Source organism: Macrosteles quadrilineatus, unplaced genomic scaffold (assembly GCF_028750875.1).
Source record: "Macrosteles quadrilineatus isolate MER2022 unplaced genomic scaffold, UCM_ALF_1.0 Scaffold_19__1_contigs__length_3004403, whole genome shotgun sequence".
NCBI classification, from domain to species: Eukaryota; Metazoa; Arthropoda; class Insecta; order Hemiptera; family Cicadellidae; genus Macrosteles; species Macrosteles quadrilineatus.
In genome coordinates, this window is record NW_026542612.1 from 900,256 (window position 1) to 926,030 (window position 25,775).

At 32.5% G+C, this 25,775-nt stretch overlaps 1 protein-coding gene across 1 annotated transcript; it reads left to right on the forward strand.

Moving 5' to 3' along the window:
* The first annotated feature begins 184 nt into the window (after positions 1-184).
* Positions 185-22,888, forward strand: LOC129005283 (uncharacterized). The gene is made up of 2 exons (XM_054434128.1): positions 185-3,494; positions 22,087-22,888. Exon 1 carries the CDS (start codon positions 299-301, stop codon positions 3,371-3,373), a length of 3,075 nt encoding a protein of 1,024 aa, XP_054290103.1. The 5' UTR covers positions 185-298; the 3' UTR covers positions 3,374-3,494; positions 22,087-22,888.
* Positions 22,889-25,775: the final 2,887 nt, after the last annotated feature.

Genomic DNA, 25,775 nt, shown 5'->3' on the forward strand with positions numbered 1-25,775 from the left:
GGTACAATTAAGAGCTAGAAATATGGAGGAAGATGTGGAAATAGAAATGTTATTTATATCTAACAGAAAAGTATTGATGGAAGCAGCAAAAGAAACAGATGACTTTCCAACTGGAGAAAACAGCCTATTTGAAAATGGAGAATCGTGTCCCTTTGAAGATACCAAATCTTGCAATGGAGAAGAATTTGTACCTCAACCTAAATCCAATGATTCAATTGAAGTTTTAAGTAACAGCCATATTTCAAGATGTGAAGATTGTTTCATACAATGTGCAGATGATGAAATAAATCAGCGAGTTATGGGTTACATGGCTTCAGGAGTTTATAAATACCATTTATCACAGCAATCCTCATTCGATCAAACTGAAGGAACTAATGAACATGTGCCTACAAATGGAAATGTTGATAACATATATGAAAACGAGGATAGGCTTCATAAAGATCCTGTGTTGGAAGAACAGAAATTTGAATCCTCAAATGACATGGTCTGTGTCGGGAATGCATCCTTGCAAGAATTAAAGAAAAAAGTCCTACCGAAATTAATGGACCTGGGAAATGTTATATCAAAAAAGATAAAGTGTCTAACAGAACTCCAAAATCAGCTTATTGTTACATTAACAGAAATCAAATACAAACAAACTGAAGTTATTCAATTTATAGAATTAAATGAAAACAAGTCTATTGAGCTATGTTCTTCAAGAAGTTATTTTAGAAAATTTGGTGCCCCCTACTTCTCAGACCAGAGAGGCTTCAATGCTCCCTACAATGAAGATCACTATCAGAAACAAAAAAATGGTGAATTAGAAATCCAATCACTTCCCAAGACTTACAACTGGACCAAGACACACAAGCATATGATGCAAACTGCAATCAAAAATTGTCTTGTTTCTGAACAATCCACATTGCTGACCAAAGAAATCGCAGAACTTAAAAAAGATTTACGAGAAACATCAAAACGTAAAAAAGAGTCCAAATCATTGGTGAAGGGTATTGTGAAAAAAATAACTGAAAAACAAGAAAAATTAAAAGGGCTTTATAAAATGCCTCTGAAGGAGCTTATAGCGGGTGAAAATGAAAACAGAGATTATGATTGGATGAAATTTTCAAGTTCATTGTTTGATGGACAACATTCATCTGAAGAATGTAAGGTTTTTTGGAATCTTTACTTAAAACCTGCAATAAATAAAGATTGTTGGAGTGATCAAGAAGATAAGAAATTAATAGAATTAGCGGCTCAACATCAATATCAAGATTGGGATAAAATTGCTGAACTATTGGGGACAAATCGAACTGGATATCAATGTATAGTGCACTATAAAGCTAGATTAGAGGGGAGTAATAACTTGTCTAGCGGCAAGTGGACAAAAAAAGAAGATAAGAAACTATTGACAGTAATAAATTCATCGAAACTGGGAAATTATATACCTTGGGGTAAAGTTTCCTCCTTCATGGGGAATCGAAACCATGATCAAGTATATACTAGATGGTCACACACTTTAAATCCAGATATAGTCAAAGGAAAGTTTTCAAAGGAGGAAGATCTGTTAGTTGTATCAGGGATTGAAGTGTTTGGTGCAACTTTCAAGCAGTTGGCGTTGTTCTTGAAGCATAGAACATCTACTCAAATCCGTGAACGATATGAGCGATACCTCTTACCAAAAACAACAAAGACAGGTACTTGGTCACTTGAAGAAGACGAGAAACTATTAAAGCTTTTAAATGACTGTGGTTCTCACAACTGGTCAAAAATTGCCAAAGAAATGAAAACAAGAACCAGAACACAAGTAAGGCTTAGATACAATTTTATTCAACGAATGATGGAAAAACATCCTGGTTGGACCATTGCTGATGTAAACCGGAATAAAAAACAAAAAAAAATCAAGAATAACACCAAAAAAGATGTAAAAAAGATCAAAGACCTTGTGAATAAAATTGAAAATGTGTTCCCTTTGTCAGATCTCGAGAAAGAGACCTATCTCCTAGACAAACTGTCAGAGTTGAAACAAAAAATATTTTCCAAAGTCCCTAAAAAAGTGTCCAAAAAAAGAGAATTTGCCTTTGATATCAAATCAGGTATAAATAATGATATTGTTGAACTGTTCTCAGTTTGCCACATCAGATCACCAAGAAAGAGTTCAAAGTCTTATGTTGCCCAATTGGAAACTAATAGTTTAAATGAACTGTTTCTCTTGAATAAATATTTTGGTCTTCAATTTGAATTGCCAATTATTGAAAGTGATATTTGGGATAATCCAAGATTAACCTTTGCGTTAAAATGTCGTCTTACAAATGCCTTAAATAATGATTCAAATGAACTCATATCAAGCTGTTCAATGTCACAGGCGACCGCTGTAAGACTTGAATCCACCAACGGAATCGACTGTCCAGTTTCTTCGCATGATAACACACTAATTATGTTGGAATGGTGGTACGACCCACCCATCGACATCACCAGGTTAAACTTCAGCGAATTTTTCAAAAGAACTGTTTTTGATTATTCCTATGGCATGCATTTAGACATCTGGCAGTCAAAAATGAAAAGGTCTTGGCAAATCTTAAATGCTCAGGAGTATGTTGTTAATATTGAGGAAACCCTTCCTACACCTGATTATCTGTTTCCTCCCAATCAGGCTACTGCACTAGGAATCAGGTCAGTTCATATCAGTGAACCTATTTTAGAAAGACATTTAATTGACAAGGATATTGCAGAAAAATCTCACTTCATTAAGAAAGAGAAAAATGAAGACTGGATAGGAAATGACAATTTAGAAGGTTTCACTGAAGCACTAGGACAGGTGTGTGGCAAATATCAGAAACTATTGCTAAAACTCTTTACATGGCCCCATATTCTATCAATAAATAGCATGAGTAAAGGTCCAAGTAAAGATCATTCTTCCAGAAAAAGGTTGGAGGACTTGCGGGGTGACATATTTGGTGACTATGAGACAGATTTAGCCATAAATAACACATTTCAAGAAAGTGAACAAACCCCTTTGATGCCAAGTAACTCTCATCTCTCTTTGGATAAAAAACACAAGTTAAAAGATGCAAAACAGGCAAAAATAAAAGCAGAACCTGAAAGAAAGAAGGCAAAATTGATTGATAGTTCCAAAGTATTGGCAAACGAAGAAAATTATAAAAGCAATAAGGGTTTAAGACAGCCTTGTGAAAAAATGAACGGTCAGAAACATAATGAAGAAAGTTTTAAAAGCAATAATGGTTTAAAACAGCCTTGTAAAAATAGGAACGGCAAGAAACAGACTTCTAAGGAGAACAGTAATTTTCATGAAAATGAACTGTGTAATGTAGAAATGTCTTTGGCGTTACCAAGGCAAACTTACAAAAGAATAAATTCTACCAAAAGCAAGAAATGAAGAAACTATGTCGTCAAGAATGCATACTGAAAAATAAATGGGAAAATAAATTAAAAAAGCTCTGTTACCATATTACAAGGCTTTATGAATATTGAGTGCTCTACTACATCAAAATAAATAGGTAAGTTTTGTAAACAAAGTTCTCCATTTTCTTTCTTTATTACATTTTATATTATTATTGTAAATATTCTCTGGGGAGCGAGCTGGTCTAGTGGTTAGAGCGCGGGACTCCGGTTCCTGGTGTCCCGGGTTCAAATCCCGCCAAATCACCAATGGATTTTATCTATGTGATAATGCCGTAACCCCTAGGTTACCTAAGTAATGTGAAAAACAATTCTGGGCTAAAAAAAATGTAAATATTCTCTGACTTTCTTTTTTTTCTAACTTTGTGACACCTTATATGAAATACGGTATTAATAATTACTAGCCAAACTGTTGCTTAAAATAAATTATGCATAAGCTCATTAAAATGTTTTTTTTTTATTTTAGTAACAAGTCTATTAGATAGATTCTTTGTTTGAAGTTCATTGTTGGTGATGGTGAGTTTGGTACCTAATCTATTAGATTATAATACTGAACGAGCTGTTGGCCCGTCCTACTTACGGGAATTGAGTAGTCCATTAAATTGTTAGTGTGGCTATTACTAATTCAAGCATAGTTTAAGCAGTTCAAAATTTATAGTAAAAAGAAAAAGCTGCCAAGATGAATTAAAACATGTGATGATTGTTATTTTCCCAACCTTTCCTATAATCATTTCCTATAATCAATGACAAAATCACAAGGGTAAATAAACTAACCTCATTGTTCTATAGAATACCTTTTTATTCAACCAGTTGTTAGTTATAACAAATTATATTGCACTAAAACAAACTAAATAAGAAGGAAAAACTAAATAAAAAAAAAAATAATTAGAACATCTAGTAGTTTACTATGTATATTTAACCCTAGAACAGCCAAACGACTTTTTTAGTCGTTGGGTTACGGTAAGATGGTGGCCAAACAACTTTTTTAGTCGTTTGCTACAGACTTTTTTTCTAGCAAATATTTGGAACTGATAATATGCAGTAATCACAACACGGATTATACCATTGGAAAGACAATCAAATGAGCTACAATTTCCATACATTTTATACACATTTACGTAACTAATAACGCAGGAAAAGTAAATAAACATAACACATATTTGAGTTTCGCGCCTCGCGGGCTTTATCGATCAGGCAGCAAAGGCAAAATCAGGGCCGGACTCAGGACTACAGGGGCCCCGGGCAAATTTTCCAATGGGGCCCTAGGATTTCAGTTTGGGGGGGGGGGGGTCCTCCAGTGAGATTGGGGGGTCCAGGCTTCAAATAGAGCAATTTAAGGCCAAATAAGCAATAAGTTCTATTAAAAAAATTGTTCCTAAAATATAACTATTTTTACATATTTTAATTTTATACACAAAAATAAAAATGTATTGCTTTGTAGTACCAGTGACGGCATATTTGGTATGGTAGCATGGTAGGCTACCATAATATATTTGGATTAGAAGTATTGATATATTTTTGTTTATTACGTATTTAAATTATCGATTATTGCCGACGATTTGTATGGTTTTTCAATATTACTACAATATAGGTGTGATTATTTTATTTTCATAATGTTTTTGGTACCTATAGCATTCTCGTTTTTATAATATGTTAAAGTCCTAGCATGAAAATTACCATTGAGGACTTTCAAGGTTGAGTTTTTTATTGACGAGCAAAATCTTGCAATGTCTAATAAACACTCACAAGCTAACTATTTATATGAGAAACTGAAAGATGTTTAAATAGATCCAATATCGATGCCTTATCAGCTCATTATCATTTACTGTTGCAGCTGCTTCTGCTTATTCGCTTATTTTGAATTTGACTCCAAAGACTAAATTGGAGATCAAAATTTTGACGCATAACTTAATTAATTACTATTTTACAAAACCTTTAAATTGGACGGATAATATACTTCTACCCCTTAAAATCCTGATTGGTATATACTTAGAGGTAAAAGAAAAGAAAAACATTTAATAAAACATAAACGGAGCAATATTTTTATTTTTTAAAGTATTTGAACACCAGTGAATCTCCATTTAAAACAACACAATTTTACAAGTTACGTTCTACGTTGGGACAAGAGTTTTCATATTTATTGTATTTTTGCCTCTAGCGCGGGACCCCCTTCAACTCATTCGCCGCGGCCGTACGTTCGGGCGAGCGGCTTCATTGAAACTGAAACTTGTCCGTCACAGCCTAGCACATATGCTTGTGTAAACCAGGCCTAAGCGTTGGGCCAGTGCAACTCTGAGAAAAAGTCCCTTAGGGTCAAGAATTTCATTCCTAGTAATGCCTTAAAATGCACCTAACAATAGCCTTGAACATAGGATAGCGAAAATGAAAATAAAGCTGTTACAAAAGAAGGCCATTTGGTAAGTGTCTGATCAATTTTCGAAGTTAATGATAAAAACTACTGTACAAAGGGGGCCCCGGGCGTTCGCCCCCTTCGCCCATAGGTAAGTCCGGCCCTGGGCAAAATCAGCCATTTTCTAAAATACCTGGCAAAGCTATTCTACGTCGTAGATCATTATGATTAGTACCACTGATTCCAGGGATTATTTCTCTACATTCTGTCCGTTGATAGATTTTGTCTAGCATTGTTAGTTTACAAGCTGTGATTTTTTTACAAAGCCTCTATAAACAAATTGCGTAAGAGTTTTCTATATGGCCAAACGACTTTTTTAGTCTTTTGGAAAACTATTCATGACTCTGCATGTATTTTGACAAGGAAAAAAAGAAACATATGAAAATAAAGGGGAAGAAATCCTCTTTCGAACTTACTACAGTTGAAAGTTTCTTTCAGTGATATTTTTGTTTTTCTTTTTGGTCAAACTGATGCAATGTCCAAACACCTGTCGCGCCGCGGTCAGATGTTTTCATTATTTGGGTGCGTGCAGCTGTTGGTTTATAAACTAAACATTTATTTTTGATTCTATGGTTACCTAGTATACAAGTTTTATTATTTTGCTAAATAGATCTTATTTTTTATGGTAAACAGCAACAATCATCCATTATAATCAAGAAAGGAAGAGTAATTTGTAGACAATTTTGAGCAAAACTTAGTGCTGGATCCAAAAATGTGCTCTTTTTTTATATTTTGTTGCTTCAGAAAATAACAATATTTTTTTATATCAAATAAACTATATATTTTCTAAGTAAGCGTAACATTTCAAACATTTTGCATATCTTGAAATTCGTATAATCTAAATATTTATTTTTTTACTTACATTTGAAGTTTAAAGTTTTTTTGTGATTTTCCGTAAGTAAAAACAAATTTCTTTTTTCCAAGTGAAATACTATATTTATTTTTTAGCTATTGCATGTAAAATCATATGTTTTTTTTGTTTCTTGTTTACTTCCCTAACAGAAAATATGTGTTTTCATGTTTTTGATCTATTTCTAAAAGTAGGCCTAAAAAGTATATAAGTATGTAAAATTCAGAAAAAGTGCAGAGTTTTACACTTTTGAACTTAACTCAAAATGTTTTATATTAGTTTCAAATGTTTTGATATATTTATGTAGGGAAATCAAATTAAAACAATTTGTATATCTTGAATTTTTGAAAAGAAAAAAAATTTGATTTTTTGTGCGTCCATACTTTTGAAATGTTGTTTTTGTAAATTTAGGATTTTTGTTTTTTGTTAAAAAAATTAATGTTTTTGAACTAGATTTTTGTATTTGATTGATATATTTATATTCTCTAGAATGTCCCGAATCTGATGGTATAAAATATTATATGTTTTGGTAAATAAATAAGGGTTTTACAACTGTGAGAGTAAAATGCTGCACGGAAGGCAAAAACTGCCTGGCCCTACAGAAACACTCTATGTGGCCGTTCTAGGGTTAAATAATCTCTCATCCTCTTACCAAATAAATGAATGTATCATTGATTATAGCATTACACATAGTATAAATAAGTCAATTCTACATATGTAATTTAATTTTCATCCAAATGCTGAATTTGTGTCGAAAACGCTGAATGTTTACAGCTGTTATGTTTACAGCAAATGGTATTATATCAAAAGCTATAGTAAAATGTTAGCGTCGGTTGCTAGACTTTTTAAAATTTAAAACTTAATTTCTAAAAAACTTAAACCCTAAACTAAAATTATGGCTTTGAAATTCCCTAGTTCTCAAAATTATCTTTCTTTCAACACAAATATCATGAAAATCCGTCAAGTGGTTGATTCAGAATCGTGAAACAAAAAAAAGCCTGTCTTGTTTTAATATATATGATGATAATCTGCTACATTCAGAACATGAAAATAATTTTACTACACGTTGACATGGGATCTTGAAAGCAGTGTCAGCAATAAGAACCCGCGGGCCCCTTCAAGTTTGTTCATAGGGCCCACCCTCTTCCAATAATCTTAAAATAGTGTTGGCAGGAAGCGGGTGGATGCTAGGCAAAGGACATTCCACTACTGACTCACAACATACTAAGTTTTCTTAGGTTTAACTAATGATGTAGACATCGCTTAGTAGAATTTCATATTTCATCTATTCTAGCGCCTTCACGCAGGCCGTGAGGACAATTGATGCAACCCTCATGACTGCAGACAATGTTTTTGAACTAAACATTACGTAGAGAATATCTATCGATCGATAGATATTCTCTACGAACATAGTTCAAAAACATTGTCTGCAGTCATGAGGTCAAGTGTCAGTATAGCTGTCTTAAACTACTTGTCCTAGCGCTCTTACTGGTTTTAACTAATTTCCCTCATAAAAACTAATGGTAAATAAAAATAACATTGTTATTCCTCTTAAACGTAGCAGTAATTTAGTATTAACGAGATTAGATTATTAATTTAACACATGACAAATTGACCGTATCATTCCAAAATCCTACTACAACTAAACAATACACATACTGTCCGACCACCAAGAGAATAGCTCTGGAAGGAATGGGAAGGAGTATCTGAACAGGTTCTCTTTTGTTGTAGTTGTGTCTTAATGGTTGAACCTATTTGGTTTGTACATAATATACTTAAAACATTGGTTGCGTCGCTACGCTTTCGTACTAGCCCAATAAAGGCTAGTATGTCCGATTGTAATAAAACTATCATAAAGTTGTATTCAAAATTAGTACTGCAGTCCAATTTTTAGAAGAGCAATAAAAAGCAGTTTAGTAATTTTTTGACAATACTCTTAATAGTATCGTTATGATTTTAATTATAATCGTAGGGGGACTCATGTGGCAAGGCCTTTTGCAAGTCTGAGCCCCGGTAAAATTTCCCTAAAATCCTGGTCAAGGCTCACGAGTCCCCCGCACTCACTCATTTTCCACTGAATTCATAATAAATTGGTATTAAGTTGCATTGAAGAATAGATTTTAGAATAACTAGCTGTTACCCATGGACATCACCCCGTTTGACTTCATAAGTATTGATAAAGCTATTGATTTGTTAAGTTTACAAACAAAACAGAATACAGTAATACAAACAAATAATCACACCTGATTTTAATAAGGCAATAATTAAAGAATAACATACAAATAAGTACAGCTGAGGTATTTTTAACATTAGGCATATGGAAAGTTCTCTTTGGAAAGGAATTACAACCTTAAAGGGCAATTTATGAAATAATTGATAGATTAGCACAAGGTTTCTCGTCACGAAGAACATTTTAAGTATATAGGTCATGGGGGTCTGACTTGTAGTTTTCTCAAAAGTTCATGGGTACTTTGGGATTTATATACCTATGGATTTTTCATTAATGACATTATGCAGTAGAAAATAAATTTTAAAATCACAAAAACTATGTAAATATTTCATTTTGACACGTTCATTAAAATAATGCTTATAACACATGCCATTTGAAAAACTATCTTATAATTAAAACGTGACAGGATTTTTTTATTTTACACTTCTGAATCAACCACTTGATGGATTTTCATGATTTTTGTATCGAAAGAAAGATGATTAAGAAAGGAAGGGAATGTCGAAGCCATCATTTTAGTTAGGGTTTGAGTTTTTTTAGATTTTAATTTTTAAAACGTTTTTATTAGCTTGCTTTCTTGTCCGGTACAAATTTTGCAATCAATTTTATACAGTCCAACCTCAGTATAACGAATCTGAAGGGACCGAACTGAAAATTCGTTATATCAAGTATTTCGTTAAAACGAGGTTCGTTATATAGAGGTTAGGTTTGCAGGAATTTCGCTAAGTCGAGGTTCAGAACCAGCGTCGGTCAATATAGGTTGGGATTTGACCTCATTGAAATACAGTACAATTAAAGTAGCATAGGCTACAATACTTTACATTACAGTGTTTACATTGTACAGTAGAACCTAATTTTCCGGCATAATAAAGGGGAGGGATCTTGAATATTGCGCAATCATGACAATGGCATTGACCTTGGTACAGTTAAAAACTGTAAGTTTAAAATCACAGCTTGTTCTAACCCTCCTAAAACCTAGCCAAACACTGTATTGCATAGTCATAAACCACGTAAAGAACAAAACAAAACAGTAGAAAGTTTTGTAAACTACTGCTCGCGATAGGCTACTTACAGTACAGTACTGATTTATTACAACAGAGGAATGTCAATAATAATCATTAACTATAGCACTGGTGTTGCTAGTTGAAACAAATCGTATTGAAAACAATAAATTATTAGATAAGTCATTATAAAAGTGTATAATCATAGCCAACTAAGGATAATAAAAACACTCGTAAAAGGAATGTTAAAATAACGATGTTGCTATTCTTTCTCTTTGGTTTTTGTTTTTATATTCTTTCTTAGGTTTCTCTTTATCCAAAAATTGTACAATTCAGCATAGTTATGCCATATCGCCCAATCACAGCTTTACTACACATTACGTCGTCATCAGTCCTCAGTGAATGAAATCAGTTCTCAGTTGCAACATAGCGCGCGCAGCGACAAGTAGACAAAGATGTAAAACGGAGCAGACGAATGTTAGCGCAAGCGATGACGTGACCTTTCCATTTCATTTGATAAAGAAACAGATTTTCCCAAAACAATAATTGGGTGGGGGATTTGTTATATCGAGGGAAAGACGTAGACAAGTCGTTATGCAGAGGTTAAATTCGCAATGTAGAGGTTCTGACAATGATAAATTCGTTATATTGAGGTGTCTTATTTTAGCCGAAATCACGGAAAATTTGTTAAATCAAGGTCGTTGTTATGGTTGACAATGCAATATTATATCATTTAATTTTCATATTTCCCTTGGGCTACGCCCCATGGGATTGTTTTTATTAGCTCGCTAGTCGCTTTCCTGCAAATTTTGATATCAATTTTAAACGAAGTTCCCGATGAGCTAGAGACTTGAAATTTGAAACATAGCTCACAAATGGATGACAATGCAATGTTATATAATTTAATTTTCATATTTCCCTTGGGCTACGCCCCATGAGCTACCAAATTTTCCATGTTTACATTTTGAAAGAATGCAAATATATCAATTAATTTAATTCAGCTGGAAAAACTTAAATTTGACAGTTCGAAGAGCAGAGGTTAAGAGGTACAGGTTATGCTCCCAAGAGATTCTTTATAAAAACGAACATTTCAAAATAAAGATATAAACAATCTGATTGCAGATATAAAGGTGTTTGTTAATCACGTCAATTGTTATTTTATTTAGTATTCTATAAATTAAACAATAAATTATATAGATTGATATATTTATAGTTAGTAGGTAGGCCATACATTCAATCTAATAAATAATTATATGAAAAGAAACTCAAATAAACCTTAGATTTCCCTCTGGCTTAATCTGATAAAGATGCTTAAAATATGGTTAACATCCACACACATTAAAAACTAAAAAGTAGAAAATAATTTATAAATAAAAAAAACTTTTTTAAAACAAAAAACGCACTAAAAAGTAGAAAATAATTTATAAATATGTGGAGAGTATAAATACTTCTAAGATTTAAAACGAAAAACGTTGGGTGCATGCAATTTATAATAATACATTGGTTCAATAGGTGAAGGTAATTGTAAATCATCAATTGCATGCACCCCACTTTTTTCGTTTTAAATCTTACAATTATTTATACTCTCCACATATTTATAAATTATTTTCTACTTTTTAGTGCGTTTGAAAAAGTTTTCTTTTAAAAAAGTTTTTTATTCATAAATTATTAATTTTAAAAAGTCTAGGAGTCGACACTAATAACTTAGTCGTTTCAGTACAGGTTTAACATAAGAACTGGTTTTAAACTGTCAACAAATTGTTTATGTTGCAAGTTGTTTGTTTACAAAAATATCGATCGTCGGTTTCGGTGTTTGCCTACATACTACTTGACTTAAAAATGTAGTTTTTTTCCTGCGGTAAAGAAGCTGGGTTATCAGTAAATGTGTTGAAATTTTGAACTATACATTTCAAACCCTTGTGTGGTGAAATGCGGCAGTGTGAGCAGGGCCGGATTTCCCAATAGGCCTGGTATGCCCGGGCCTATGGGCGCGAGCTCCCAGATGGCGCAAGGCCGAGAGGGAATTTTTTTTAATATCTAAAAATAAAAATAAATAGTCAATAGTTGATAAAAAAAACTGGCTAATAAAGCATTCTGATTCTGAAGTTCACCCTCCAAAGCGCCATTAATGCTGTCATTTTCTCCTCAGACCTAAGGATCGATATGGTTGGCCAGAATATTGCTCTGCTTTGCTTTGGAAATATAACCTAGATGCAGTACCGCCAAAGATTAAATATTACTCAAGTCGACTTCCTTTCTCATTGTTAATTAACTTTTTTTTCATGTCTAGTTCTTGTTGGTGACACTGGACGTTAGTTTTGACGTACTTTTGTTTCTATTATTTTAGGGTTAGTTCTATGATGTGTGTTTTAATTTCTTGTAATATAACCAGGAGACAACCTATTGTTTATGATTATATAGTTTTATTTTGGATAAACTAAGTTTAAATAACAAGAATGGTTTTCAGCTAATCTATAATGATGACAAATCTACTTAAGGAGTATGTTTAATCTATGGCATCACGTACTGTATGGAGTTCATGTTTTTGGGCCTGAAATTGGAATCAATGGCCATGTTTTTTGCAGGAATGAGGATTTTTTCGGTAGGTTGAGATGTTTTGTTTCAGTCCCACAAACGTGAGCACTATATAACATTTATATATGTATTTGAACAGATGATTTCTTTTTTACGAAAAAATATATCAGTCCTGGGCCCAGGTCTTACCATGAGACCTACGGGTAAATAATTCATTTTCCATATACAGGAAAATCACTTATATATATATATATATATATATAAATCAAAATACCACAGTACCCTAAAAACATTTTATTTTATATTACTTACATGTTTCGGACATTAATGCCATGATCACAGTATAGTATATAACCTATTAGTTTCTTTTATTTATAAACATTATTAGATATTTCTTAATAAAGAACAGGTGATAATTTTTATATTAAGGGAAGGAGGTGTTTTCTTTAAGATGTATAATTTCATTGAATATTACGTTTTGATTTTGAATTTGTGTCAAGTTTAGTAAATTGTCTTTGTCATTAATATGATGAGTATAAATATAAAAGTCTTCCTTTGTATTCATTTTTTCACCTTTATTTTCAATATCCAGAATGTGCATATTTTTATTCATTTCTGAGTATTTATGGTCGGTCTGAAGTATATGTTCGGCATATGAGGATTTTTGTGTTGTCATATTGTTTGATCTGATTGCCTGTATATGCTCTTTGTATCTGACTTCAAATGTTCGACCTGTTTGACCAATATAGTATTTTTCACAGTTGTTACATGATAATTTGTAAATTCCTGATTTCTTATATACATTTGGTGGGTTGGGTATCGGATTTGTTCTTTTTTGTATTATGTTAATATATATACAATATATATATGTCCATCCGCACGATAACTTGAGTAATTTTTGTCCGATTTTGATAAAATTTGGTTTGAAGGTGTAAGGCGGGATAAACTTGAATGAGTTCGCGAACTAGCATGATCGGACTATGGGAACGGGGGTTTATGGGGGGTTTTATTGGGTAAAAATAGGTTTTTCCCATTTTTGACCCTAAAAACACAAAATTTCACAATTTCTTTCTAAACCATTTTGTAGAGCTTAAAAAAAAAAATAATTTAGTATATTGAAGCATTATTATGCGCCTAATTGTTACGGAGAAAATTCAAAAAAATTGTAATTTTAAAATTCCCATGTTATTCTTATGGACAATAAGTCAACTGTTGTAGTTTGCTTGTTTATGAACACATTTTGATAAAAGTTGGAAAATACATTAATTTCTTACTAAACCACAGTACCTTTTAATATTATACATAAAAAAAACTTTTTTACCCTCCCTGTTGCAGCAAACCTAAGTACTCATTAAACTAATTCTGTTTAAATAGGGAATAAATGTGTTTTTAAGGAGACATTTTAGTTTAAATCCAATCAGGCAAATGGAAATTCGCTAAGTCTGCAGGTTTGCTGTGGCGGGGGTATTTAGTTTTTAATGTGTGTGGATGTTAACCCTATTTTAAGCATCTTTATCAGATTAAGCCAGAGGGAAATCTAAGGTTGCAGGAAAAAAACTACATTTTTAAGTCAAGTAGTATGTAGGCAAACACCGAAACCGACGATCGATATTTTTGTAAACAAACAACTTGCAACATAAACAATTTGTTGACAGTTTAAAACCAGTTCTTATGTTAAACCTGTACTGAAACGACTAAGTTATTAGTGTCGACTCCTAGACTTTTTAAAATTAATAATTTATGAATAAAAAACTTTTTTAAAAGAAAACTTTTTTAAACGCACTAAAAAGTAGAAAATAATTTATAAATATGTGGAGAGTATAAATAATTGTAAGATTTAAAACGAAAAAAGTGGGGTGCATGCAATTGATGATTTACAATTACCTTCACCTATTGAACCAATGTATTATTATAAATTGCATGCACCCAACGTTTTTCGTTTTAAATCTTAGAAGTATTTATACTCTCCACATATTTATAAATTATTTTCTACTTTTTAGTGCGTTTAAAAACGTTTTGTTTTAAAAAAGTTTTTTATTTATAAATTATTTTCTACTTTTTAGTTTTTAATGTGTGTGGATGTTAACCCAATTTTAAGCATCTTTATCAGATTAAGCCAGAGGATTAAGCCAGAGGGAAATCTAAGGTTTATTTGAGTTTCTTTTCATATAATTATTTATTAGATTGAATGTATGGCCTACCTACTAACTATAAATACATCAATCTATATAATTTATTGTTTAATTTATAGAATCTAAATAAAATAACAATTGACGTGATTAACAAACACCTTTATATCTGCAATCAGATTGTTTATATCTTTATTTTGAAATGTTTGTTTTTATAAAGAATCTCTTGGGAGCATAACCTGTACCTCTTAACCTCTGCTCTTCGAACTGTCAAATTTAAGTTTTTCCAGTTGACTTAAATTAATTGATATATTTGCATTCTTTCAAAATGTAAACATGGAAAATTTGGTAGCTCATGGGGCGTAGCCCAAGGGAAATATGAAAATTAAATGATATAACATTGCATTGTCATCCATTTGTGAGCTATGTTTCAAATTTCAAGTCTCTGGCTCATCGGGAACTTCGTTTAAAATTGATATCAAAATCTGTAGGAAAGCGACTAGCGAGCTAATAAAAACAAGCCCATGGGGCGTAGCCCAAGGGAAATATGAAAATTAAATGATATAATATTGCATTGTCATCCATTTGTGAGCTATGTTTCAAGTTTCAAGTCTCTAGCTCATCGGGAAGTATCAAAATTTGCAAGAAAGCGAGCTACTGACTTGACTCACTCGCTCCTCGATTCCAGGCGAATTTTGCATGCGTGCGCATCAGGCCCGGACTGGCTAGGTCCGCGATCGCGGAGGGCCCCCGGCTCAAAGGGGCCCCTTCCTTCTCGCTTAAGAATTACAATAAAATATTGTTGCTTGTTATAAGTTATCATATGTTCTTAGTAACGTTTTGTTTACATTTTCCAAACTAGAGAAATGTGTTTAACAACTGTTTGTATCTTGCCGTTTATATAAAGGCATACAACCTACTGTAGCCTATTGTTAGGTGATATGTTGTTGTAGTGTAATACATCGTCTGTGCGGTGACGTGTGTTGTGGTTAGCAGACAACGTCAAAATGATGCTTTATCATATCAGCTGATTGCTCAGCATAAAGACAGGAAAAGAAGAAAAAGATACTGGAATCTTCCCGGTAGGGATGTGCCGGTTTTCGATGGCACCGATTCTGGAACATTAGTATGCGTATCGAGAATAATGATCGTCAAGAGTCAATGCCGCTACCGATACCTAGAAGTGGATGGGAATAATTAGAATGCGAAAATCAATTGACGAAATTCGACCATAGAATTTTGATTTTTTGAAGCAGTAAGATAAAGGTTTTACGTATATGCTCTACGTATATGCTTGCGTTATCGCACAAAACATGGCTAGCACATAAATCCAACTGTTAAAATTTCTAACAAGAGAAAGTTCAGAGAGTACAGCTAATATTGCACAATGACAATTCAGTGTCAGTCAACCAGCTACTGCATCGTCTTGCCTACATAAAAATATTGTGATATTAAGGGCATTATGCTCTATTGGAAAGAAATTTATATTTTAAATAAATGCTTTTATTAAGAACATAAAAGCTTTGATAATCAATACAACTAGACTTGGTTATTACTGGTAAATACAACCATAGACTAACCAGCGAAAGTGGGCTTCTTTTTTCGTGTCTAGTTCATGTTGGTGAGACTGATCACTAGTGTCGACAAAATTTTGTTCCTATTATTTTAGGGTTAATTTTGTGAATTTTTTCTTTACCGTTCAGTTATACTGGGTGTTTCGGTAAAGCGTAGCGGGCTGTACAGATTCAGATTCTACATGCAAAATTAAGTCGAAAATATAGAATAACTTTTTTTCGATTTCGGCTTAGTTTAGCCGTAATCCGCCATTTTGTATTTTTTTGTAAATAATTAATAACTCAAAAACTCTTGGAGATATTTCTATGAAACTTGGTATAAACTTTTAAGCTACAGGTATAAACATTCTCCGAAAATATCTGTTTGTTTTGTTGTGAACTGATGTTCTTGAAATGATTATTTGATAGAAAAAATGTAGATTAAATTAAAAACACTGTGATGTGAACAAAAGAATGTGTATTATTATTGAAAACTGTTTACAAAAATTAATAATGATTAATAACATGTGTTAATAACAAAAGTACAAGAGAAAAATGTGTATACAGACCAAGGGATAAAATTATAAAATTAAATGATTTTAACATAACTCCCTCGCAAAAAAGTGATTTAGTGGGAACTTTTTAACAACTTGTTGATTGGTCCAACAAAACTTGTTCCATTGTCATCTAAAAATAGATTTAAACTTGAAAGTTTACTGTTGGGTTTCACACATTTCTTCTTCTGCAAACATAATATTTCTTCAGCAAAATGAATTTTTTGAATTTGTTTGACAATACATAGAAGAGCATTGACTAATTCATTTGGGGTAATTGGTCCATTTTGTAAAGGCTGTTTGAGATTGTTTATACATCTTTGGCAATAAGCAGTAACTCTGATGGCTTTGGTGTATGAACTAAATTTTAAATACCACTCATCAGAACTCTCTTCCATAAGTAAAGCACATTTGACGGATCTTCTTTCAGGTACATATGGATTTTCATTATGAATAGGTTCACTCATTTTCATGTTCTTATCCAACAGACATGAAGGTCCAAACCACCACAAATCCTGATTGATAAAATTGTTTCCTAAGACACCTGTAGATGCTAGGTCAGCAGGATTATCTTCTGAACAAATGTGATTCCAATCTGATGTGTTGGTGAGGGATTGAATTTGTGACACTCTGCTGCTTACAAATGTTTTCCATGTGTTTGGGGGTTTTGAAATCCATGCCAGCACAACTGTAGAGTCAGTAAATAAATAAGTGTTTGAGGTAGGTAAAATTGGTTTTACTTTGTCAACTAGTTGAGCTAATAGCACTGCGCCACATAACTCCAGCCTGGGGATTGAAACTTTCTTAAGTGGACATACTCTTGACTTAGCACAGATCAATAATTGAACTTGTACATTTGATGTTGAAACACTTCTGAGGTATAAGACTGCAGCGTATGCCTTTTCTGAAGCATCGCAAAAACCAAATAATTCATAGATAACTTCAGACCCAAATAAAACTAATGGTCTGGGTGTCTGAAGATTCTTGAGGTGTGACAAATTGTTACAATATTGAACAAATTCATTAGATAATTCATCAGAAACTGTCTCATCCCAACCATTATTGCATAACCAGGTTTTTTGCATGATGAGTTTTGCTTTGGTTATTACTGGACACAATAGACCTAATGGATCGAATAGACGGGCAATTTCAGATAAAATTTTACGTTTAGTTATTTTGCTTGGTAAGTCAGGTAAATTAATTGAATACTGATAAGTATCACTTTCGGGATTCCACAGAAGTCCTAACAGTTTGACTGAAGAGTCTTCTGATTGAAATTGAAAAATGGTTTGACTTGGTGTTATTTCATCTAGAACTTCTTTGGCGTTAGATGACCACTTGCGCAATGGAAGCCCTGCTTGATTTAGTGTTTGAACTAGTTCATTTTTTATGGATAAAGCTTGATCTACAGTATTGGCTCCACTTACAAGATCGTCAACATAAAAGTCTTCTTTCAATATCCTAGCCAATTCAGGAGAATAATCCTTAATGTGGTCAGATAGTTGATGTAAACAACGTATGGATAAGAATGGTGCGCATGATGTTCCATAAGTAACTGTGTTAAGGTCATAAGACTTAATCGGTTCTTCTGGTGATGATCTCCAAAGTATTCTTTGATAGCATTGATCAGATTTGCTCACTAAAATTTGCCTGTAAAACTTCTCAATGTCTGCCGTAAATACAATTTTATACAATCGAAATCTAATTAGCAAATTCATTATGTCAGTTTGAAGTTTTGGACCAGTATACAGATGATCATTCAATGATGTACCTGATGTTGTTTTGCATGATGCATCAAAAACAACTCTGGTTTTAGTTGTTGAACTCGAATCTCTATATACTGCATGATGAGGTAGATAGTAGTGTTTGTTACTGTCAATGGATGATAATTCGCTGGGTGTTTGATGCATGTGACCTAAATCAATGTATTCTTTCATGAAAGACTGATAACTTTCACGTCTGTCAGAAGTGAGTGTCGATTCTAGTCTTTTAAATCTGCTTAATGCTGTTGAATAAGAATCACCAAGCTCAGTAATTGATGGTTTAAAAGGAAGACAAACACAAAATCTTCCGGATTCATCTCGAGAATGTGTGGTCAGAAAATGATTTTCACAATTGTCATTATCTTGCAATTGAGAAGTAGGTTCATGATTGACCTCTTCTATCTTCCAAAAACGCTCTACTGCAGTGTTTATGTCATTGCTTTGAATAGATAATCTGAATGAATGAATACCTTCAGATGATGGATCTGATAATCTTCCTGACAACAAGTAACCTAGTTTGGAATTGATAGCTGATGGAGTGTTTTCTGGACCTCTAACTATACCATCTATCAATAGATTTACGTAAATGTCAGCTCCTAGAATGATATCTATTTGACCTGATTGGTAGAAGTATGGATCAGCAAGTTCAAGGTTTTGAATATGAAACCAATGATCAATGGATGTGTTGAGTGAGGAAACGTTAGTTAGCTTGTTCAAGATGTATGCTGTAACTTGAATGTCTGTATCTTGCTTGGTTTGAATGAAAAGTGATGTTAATCCTCGTGTATAACCAGCATGGCTGTTACCTACTCCGTGGACTGAAACGTTGAATGGTTGTCGTGATAATCCTAACTTTTGAAAACAGGTTTGAGAAATGAAGCTTCCCTCACTCCCGGGATCTATCAAAGCCCTACAGTATTGATACTCACCCCAGCAGTCCTTTACCTTGATCCTGGCTGTGGACAGCATCACTCTTGTAGGAGAACCAATGCCTGCTGATAATAGTTTTGTACTATTACTACATTTTGGATTATTCTTTTCTTCTGATTTGCTGGAACCACTGTTGTGTGAGCTAACTTCAGGTTTGGGCTTAGCTTGAAATCCTGTGTCAAGTTTATGCTTAGAACTAACTTTAGGGTCTAATTCTGGCATACACTCTTTAGAGATATGTAATAAGGTATTGTGTGCTCTGGAGCAGACCTTGCATTTGGATGCTTTGCAAGTGTCAACCATGTGAGTAGCCGATAAGCAATTGAAACATCTATGAAGCTGTTTGACCTTTTGAATTCTATCATAGGGTTTGAGACTTAAAAACTCTGTACATTTAAACAAGGGATGATCTTGTACACATAAAGGACAACTCTGTGTAGTACCTTTAGATATTTCAGTTGAATTTGTCCTAATGTGTCTAAATACATTAGTACCTTTGCTGGTATCTTGACTTGTTTCTAAAGCTTGAATATACTGATTAAGAAATTGTTCCAATTGTGTGAAAGTGCCTACTTCTTTGGTTGTATTACTCAATTCCCATTTGGTTCTTAAATTTTGATCTAATTTTGATGTTAGCAAATGAACTAGTAATACATCCCACTCCTCAGTCTTGTACCCAAGGTTGTTCAATGCCCTCACATTTACATTGGTGATGTCTAATAAAGATTTCAAATCTGATAGTGAGTTTACATTGGGCAGTGAAAACAAAGCTTTAAGGTGAGTGTTAACAATTATTTTCTTGTTGCAATACCTCTCTTTTAAGAGTTCAATCGCAACTAAGTAGTTGGACTGAGTCAGGGGCAAAGTTGAAAGGAGATTTAAAGGTTCCCCTTTCAAACATGACTTGAGGTAGAAAAACCTTTGCACATCTGATAAACATAGATTTGCATGAATCGTTGATTGGAATAGGTCGTAAAATGAAACCCAATTTTCATATTTTCCATCAAATGGAGTTTTAAAAAATTGGATTCTTGTGACACATTGCCAATTGAACTACCAGAACTTGAATGATTCAAATCAGGCCTTGAAAGATTCTTATTTGTATTCAAAATTTCCTTGAAAGCTACTTTTACCATGTAGTAATTTTCTTCGAATTCATCAAAACTGTTGTCAGTTTCATCTAAAGTGATTGCAACTATTTTGCTGTGAATGTCTGTGAATTCACTGTACAACTGTTCTAACTTTTCATTTCTAATTTCAATATCTAATAAATTACCTGTATTGATGTCAAAATTGTTCACAAAGGTCTTCATTTTTGAGAGAGAGCCTTTGATTGAAGCTCTCTTGTTTTGTAGAAGCCTAAGTTCTGCCATGATTGTTTGAAATAAAAATTAAAACTTACTGTGATGATTCAATGAACTGTAGAAAAATAAATCCGTTGGCTCGAAGGACCATGTTTGTTTTGTTGTGAACTGATGTTCTTGAAATGATTATTTGATAGAAAAAATGTAGATTAAATTAAAAACACTGTGATGTGAACAAAAGAATGTGTATTATTATTGAAAACTGTTTACAAAAATTAATAATGATTAATAACATGTGTTAATGACAAAAGTACAAGAGAAAAATGTGTATACAGACCAAGGGATAAAATTAAATGATTTTAACAATATCTTTGATCAGGCTTATCAAATTTCAAAATGGCGGCCATTTAAAATCTTAAAAGTAAAATTCAATTAAAAACAGCCATTAAAACAAAATTCTAAATGGCCACCATTTTGAAATTTGATGAGCCTGATCAAAGATATTTTCGGAGAATTTTATTACGTGTAGCCTTAAAAATTATAAAGAGATATAGTAAAAAAAGAGATACTTTTATGAAACTTTGTATTACAAAGTTTCATAAAAATATATCTAAGGGTTTTTGAAATATTAATTATTTTCAAAAAAATACAAAATGTCAGATTACGGCTAAACTAAGCCGAAATCGAAAAAAAGTTATTCTATATTTTCGACTTATTTTTGCATGTAGAATCTGAACCTGCATAGCCGGCTACGCTTTACCGTAACACCCTGTATAACTAGGGGACGAGTTATTGTTTATGATCACGTCGTTTTATTTGACATCATGCTTATGTGATCAAATAATAATTGTGATATATTTTGTTCTGGCCAATGTTTATATATAAATAAACTCTTTTCATAATATAAAATTTCTTATGAGATTTACTTTTGACACAGTCTGTAAAGTGTGAGCAAGTACGTAGATTAATTATATCTGCTTATAAAACCTCCTTACGTTCGTTACAATCAATTATCCTCGGAATATTTCCACCAAACTAACTTAGCAATAAACGGCGAGAGCAGGCGCGACGCTCATCACTAGGGTGAGCCATGCCTTTATTCCCACTCCTTGCGGACAGGGCTAGGTAGTGACGGCCCGTTTTTCGAGCCCTACTTCAACCTGAGCGCGCAATCCAGGGAGTTATTATACATTGATGGTCTTGATACACAAATAGCTATTGTTTGTTATTTCGTTATTCTTGTTACTATTATTATTATTCCTATAGTATACTATTAACAATAGTTAACTATTGTTATTGTTGTTCATATAATTGTAGTTATTGTTTGTTGTTTTATGTTTTGAATGATTTTTCATTCCACCAATATATATGGTATTGTTATTAATAGTTTTGTGTGTATATGATTCTTATGTAATAGATTTTTTCTTGTTTCAGGTGCTTCACTGAGAAGACTTATATACTGTGCATGTAGTTTTACAATTATCACCAGTTTATGTACATGTTCTGTATCAGAACAAGTGTTTAAAGTTAGTATTGTGTAATATATGTTGTAAAGATTGTTTAAATGTGCATTTGTAATTTGTATGTTAAAATATGTTGAAGTTTATCGCCTGTTTGTTAGAAGAATGTAACAGCCTAGTTGTAAAACCATTTGATTTGATTCAGATTGAAATGTCCTGAATGGAACAGTCACAATGTAAATAGTTCCTTAGGCCTTAAAGATTTTTGTGCCATCTGTATTTATATAGGTATTTACTATCAATGTCCTTGTTCAATGTTCAAAAAACTTAACAAAAATTTGTTTGAGGTTGAATGTTATTACTTTGCATATGAAATAACAAGTCTTTTTGCATAACCGAACCAATTAAATAGTAATATGAATATTCAAGTCTAGTTAAAGAATAAATTCCTGTAAAACTGTAATTTTAATTTATATTTTTGTTATTCAATAAGTATAAAATAATTACATCAATAGTAAACAACATCAATTTGTTGTTAAAGGTATTGTTCATCCCGATATTTCTTTAAAAAACTTGTAGACTTCCAAAGTTCACAATTTATCTGAGGAGGATCAAAGTGTATTTTCATGCTTGTCGTTCCAAGTTAAATTTCCATAATTTATATTATTTATATTTGCGTGTAAATGAAGAGCAGCAAATTGTAAGAGGTTTATTCATATGATGCCAAAAACTAATTTAAAAAAAAACTTGTTTTAATAAAGTTTGAATGTTTTTCATATTTGTTTTTTATGTTAGTCCTAAAAAATTAAAATACTTTGAATTTATACTTCCTGTGTATTTTGGTATTTAGTGGAAATAGTCCGGTCAATAAAAGGATTGGAGAGGGGGAAAATTTTTTTCTGCGGGAATGTGTTCGGGGTAGTTATAAGATAAAAACACCAAAAGTCCCCGCCCCTGGCCCTGCTGCTTCAGCGGGGGGAGGGGGGAATACCCCTTTTTTCAGGTTTTTACTTCTACACTGAAAAACGTGCATCGTACGGACAAAATATAAATTATAAAAAGAAACATGATAAAATTCTCTACAAGAAATGTCATATTCATTTCTTCTGCACGGTATATGCGTTAGTTTCCAAGATATTCTCAAAATAATATAGAAATTCTTTTATAAATAGATTTTTCTCGTGTTTTTTTGTTGAGAATAACAGAATAAGTTTATATAATCAATTAGCCTGTTGTTTTACATTAATCAGGATAGAACACAGGTTTTAGAGCACTAAACTATATAATATAATATATATATATAACTAGCTGTTGTACCCGTGCTTCGCAACGGAGAAGCAAAAAAAAAAAATGATCTTGAATTCCGTTATATAAAATAGTTACACATTCCCCTTTGGTTTCAGGAACATATTTCAACTGAAACTCTTAGTTTGAAAAATATCTTTCTTTAAGGCTAATAAGGCTACCTAGAAAGAGTTATATGAGGCGCTGATGTATTTATGGAAATAATGTAGGTACCCATAAGATTCAATTTTGAAATGATAAGCTTATCTAAACATTTATTTCGTTGAAAAACGTACATATAAAGTAAATAAGGAAAATAATCGCACAACATAAAGGTCACTGTAGTAAAGCAAGAAAACAGTTTATATTGATTTCACTATTCATTTTGATATAATTGATATATTTTTCCATATCCACTGAGCTTTTTTCAAAGTGTAATCTTCACCTGCAGATCAGTGTGTATATATCACAATAATAAGCAAAAACAAACTAATGGAAAACTTGTATTACCTTGTGTTAGAAAGCCAACCACTATTATTGTTAACCAGGGCACAAATTGCATTAAGTTAATGTATAAATCAACAACATAATAAATAACAGTTATTATTTTAAATCACTCCATAGTTCAAAACGTGTATATATTTGCATTAACTTACATCAAAATATTTAAAACATTGAGTAAAGAAACATAGTTACGTTACAGATATTTAATTGATTTTAGAAACAAAACTGAATTGCTTGCAGTTTAGCTTTGGGATATTGTCCATAGTCAGCGAGCTGGTCTAGTGGTTAGAGCTCGGGACTCCGGTTCCTGGGGTCCCAGGTTTAAATCCCGCCAAATCACTATTCACTAATGGATTTTATCTAAGTGATAATGCCGTAACCCCTAGGTCTAGCCTGAAGTAATGTGAAAAACAATTCCGGGCTCGTGCCTAGCGTCATAGGAAGAAAGAAATAAGTTAGTCAAATTAAAGCAGTGTTGTAAAAACACAACTCTACTAAGGAGATTTCTGTAAATGTAAAAAAAGCGAATGTGAAGTAGATAGTAGAAGAAAATATAAGAGGTAGCTAGACTTCTATCTCTGGACAGAATAAAAGTAACTTAGGTATAGTTGATATTTAGTTTGTAAATTGAATTAAAACACAAATAAAAGTGTAAACATTGAGTTAGTTGAATTTTTAAAACTGTAGGCCTACCTGTACATATATCTCATAGTTTTAATTTAAAACCTATTAATCCTGATCTAAACATTTTTTATGAGTTCAAATTTGTTTACAAAAAGCTACCATATCAAGATTATTCCAAATAATTTATACATTTTAATGATTCTTTTGTTTCCATGAAAATAAGTACATTTTCATAAATATTTTAATCAAACTATTCTCATAAGCATAAAACTTTAGAATCTTGGGAGCAGAACTTAATTATAGTATTTACAGCTGACTTCAATTAATATTTTTACTATTTACATTCTTCCAAAATGTAAACATTAAAACTTTGGAAGCCCATGGGGCGTAACCCAAGGGAATTATAATAACAGGAATATGCCTATAAGTTAACCAGGTATAAGCTACCTTCATACAAAATTTTATTTCAATCGGTTCAGTGGTTCTTGTGTTATAAAGTAACAGACAGACACACAAACACACACCATCTCATTTTTATATTAGTATAGATAATATATTATATATATCTGTCATGTATATTGTGTTAAAAATAGTTCATATAAATTTAAATAAGTTGTGTATATTTGTCATGGAAACAATTAATTTTAACATAATTATTACACTAAAATGAAAAATTATTTCTGTAGCTAAATTTGTGCAGTATTATTTTTGACAATTACCAAAACCAAGACCTAATGCCATTATTCATGATCTGGCTCACTTGGGACGAGAGGGCCAGACTTCTGTCCTAAAAACTGGTGCCATCTGGAACTGAGAACCTCCATGTATAGTGAGGTGATTATAGGCAGTGTATATATACTTCATCTTCCTTATTCATCAGAATGGGCATTCCATGTAAACAGTTCCCTTAGCAGTTCTGGCATTACGGAGAACAATATTGGACATTTTCTTGCATGCACAAATTGCTCATCTGGCACTGTTACAATCTTTAGTACATTTGCAAAAAACTTGGTTGGGGATTAAATGTTTCTGGTTATTTCGGTGTCTCTGTTCAAATGAATATCTACTGACCAGTGGCGGTCCCTGGGGGGGGGATGGAAAGTATATATCACCTTCAAAATATTTTATTAGCTAACATAAATATTATTAGCTTGAAGATTTTTTAGAGCTCAAATACATATAAAAATACGTTATGCTTTCAATTCCACATTTTTTTTCTGGGGGGGGAGTAGACCCCCCAAAATGAAATCC

Bases quoted from the DNA above. Each gene is read 5' to 3' on its own strand.
- LOC129005283 (XM_054434128.1), top strand. From the start codon at position 299: ATGGGTTACATGGCTTCAGGAGTTTATAAATACCATTTATCACAGCAA.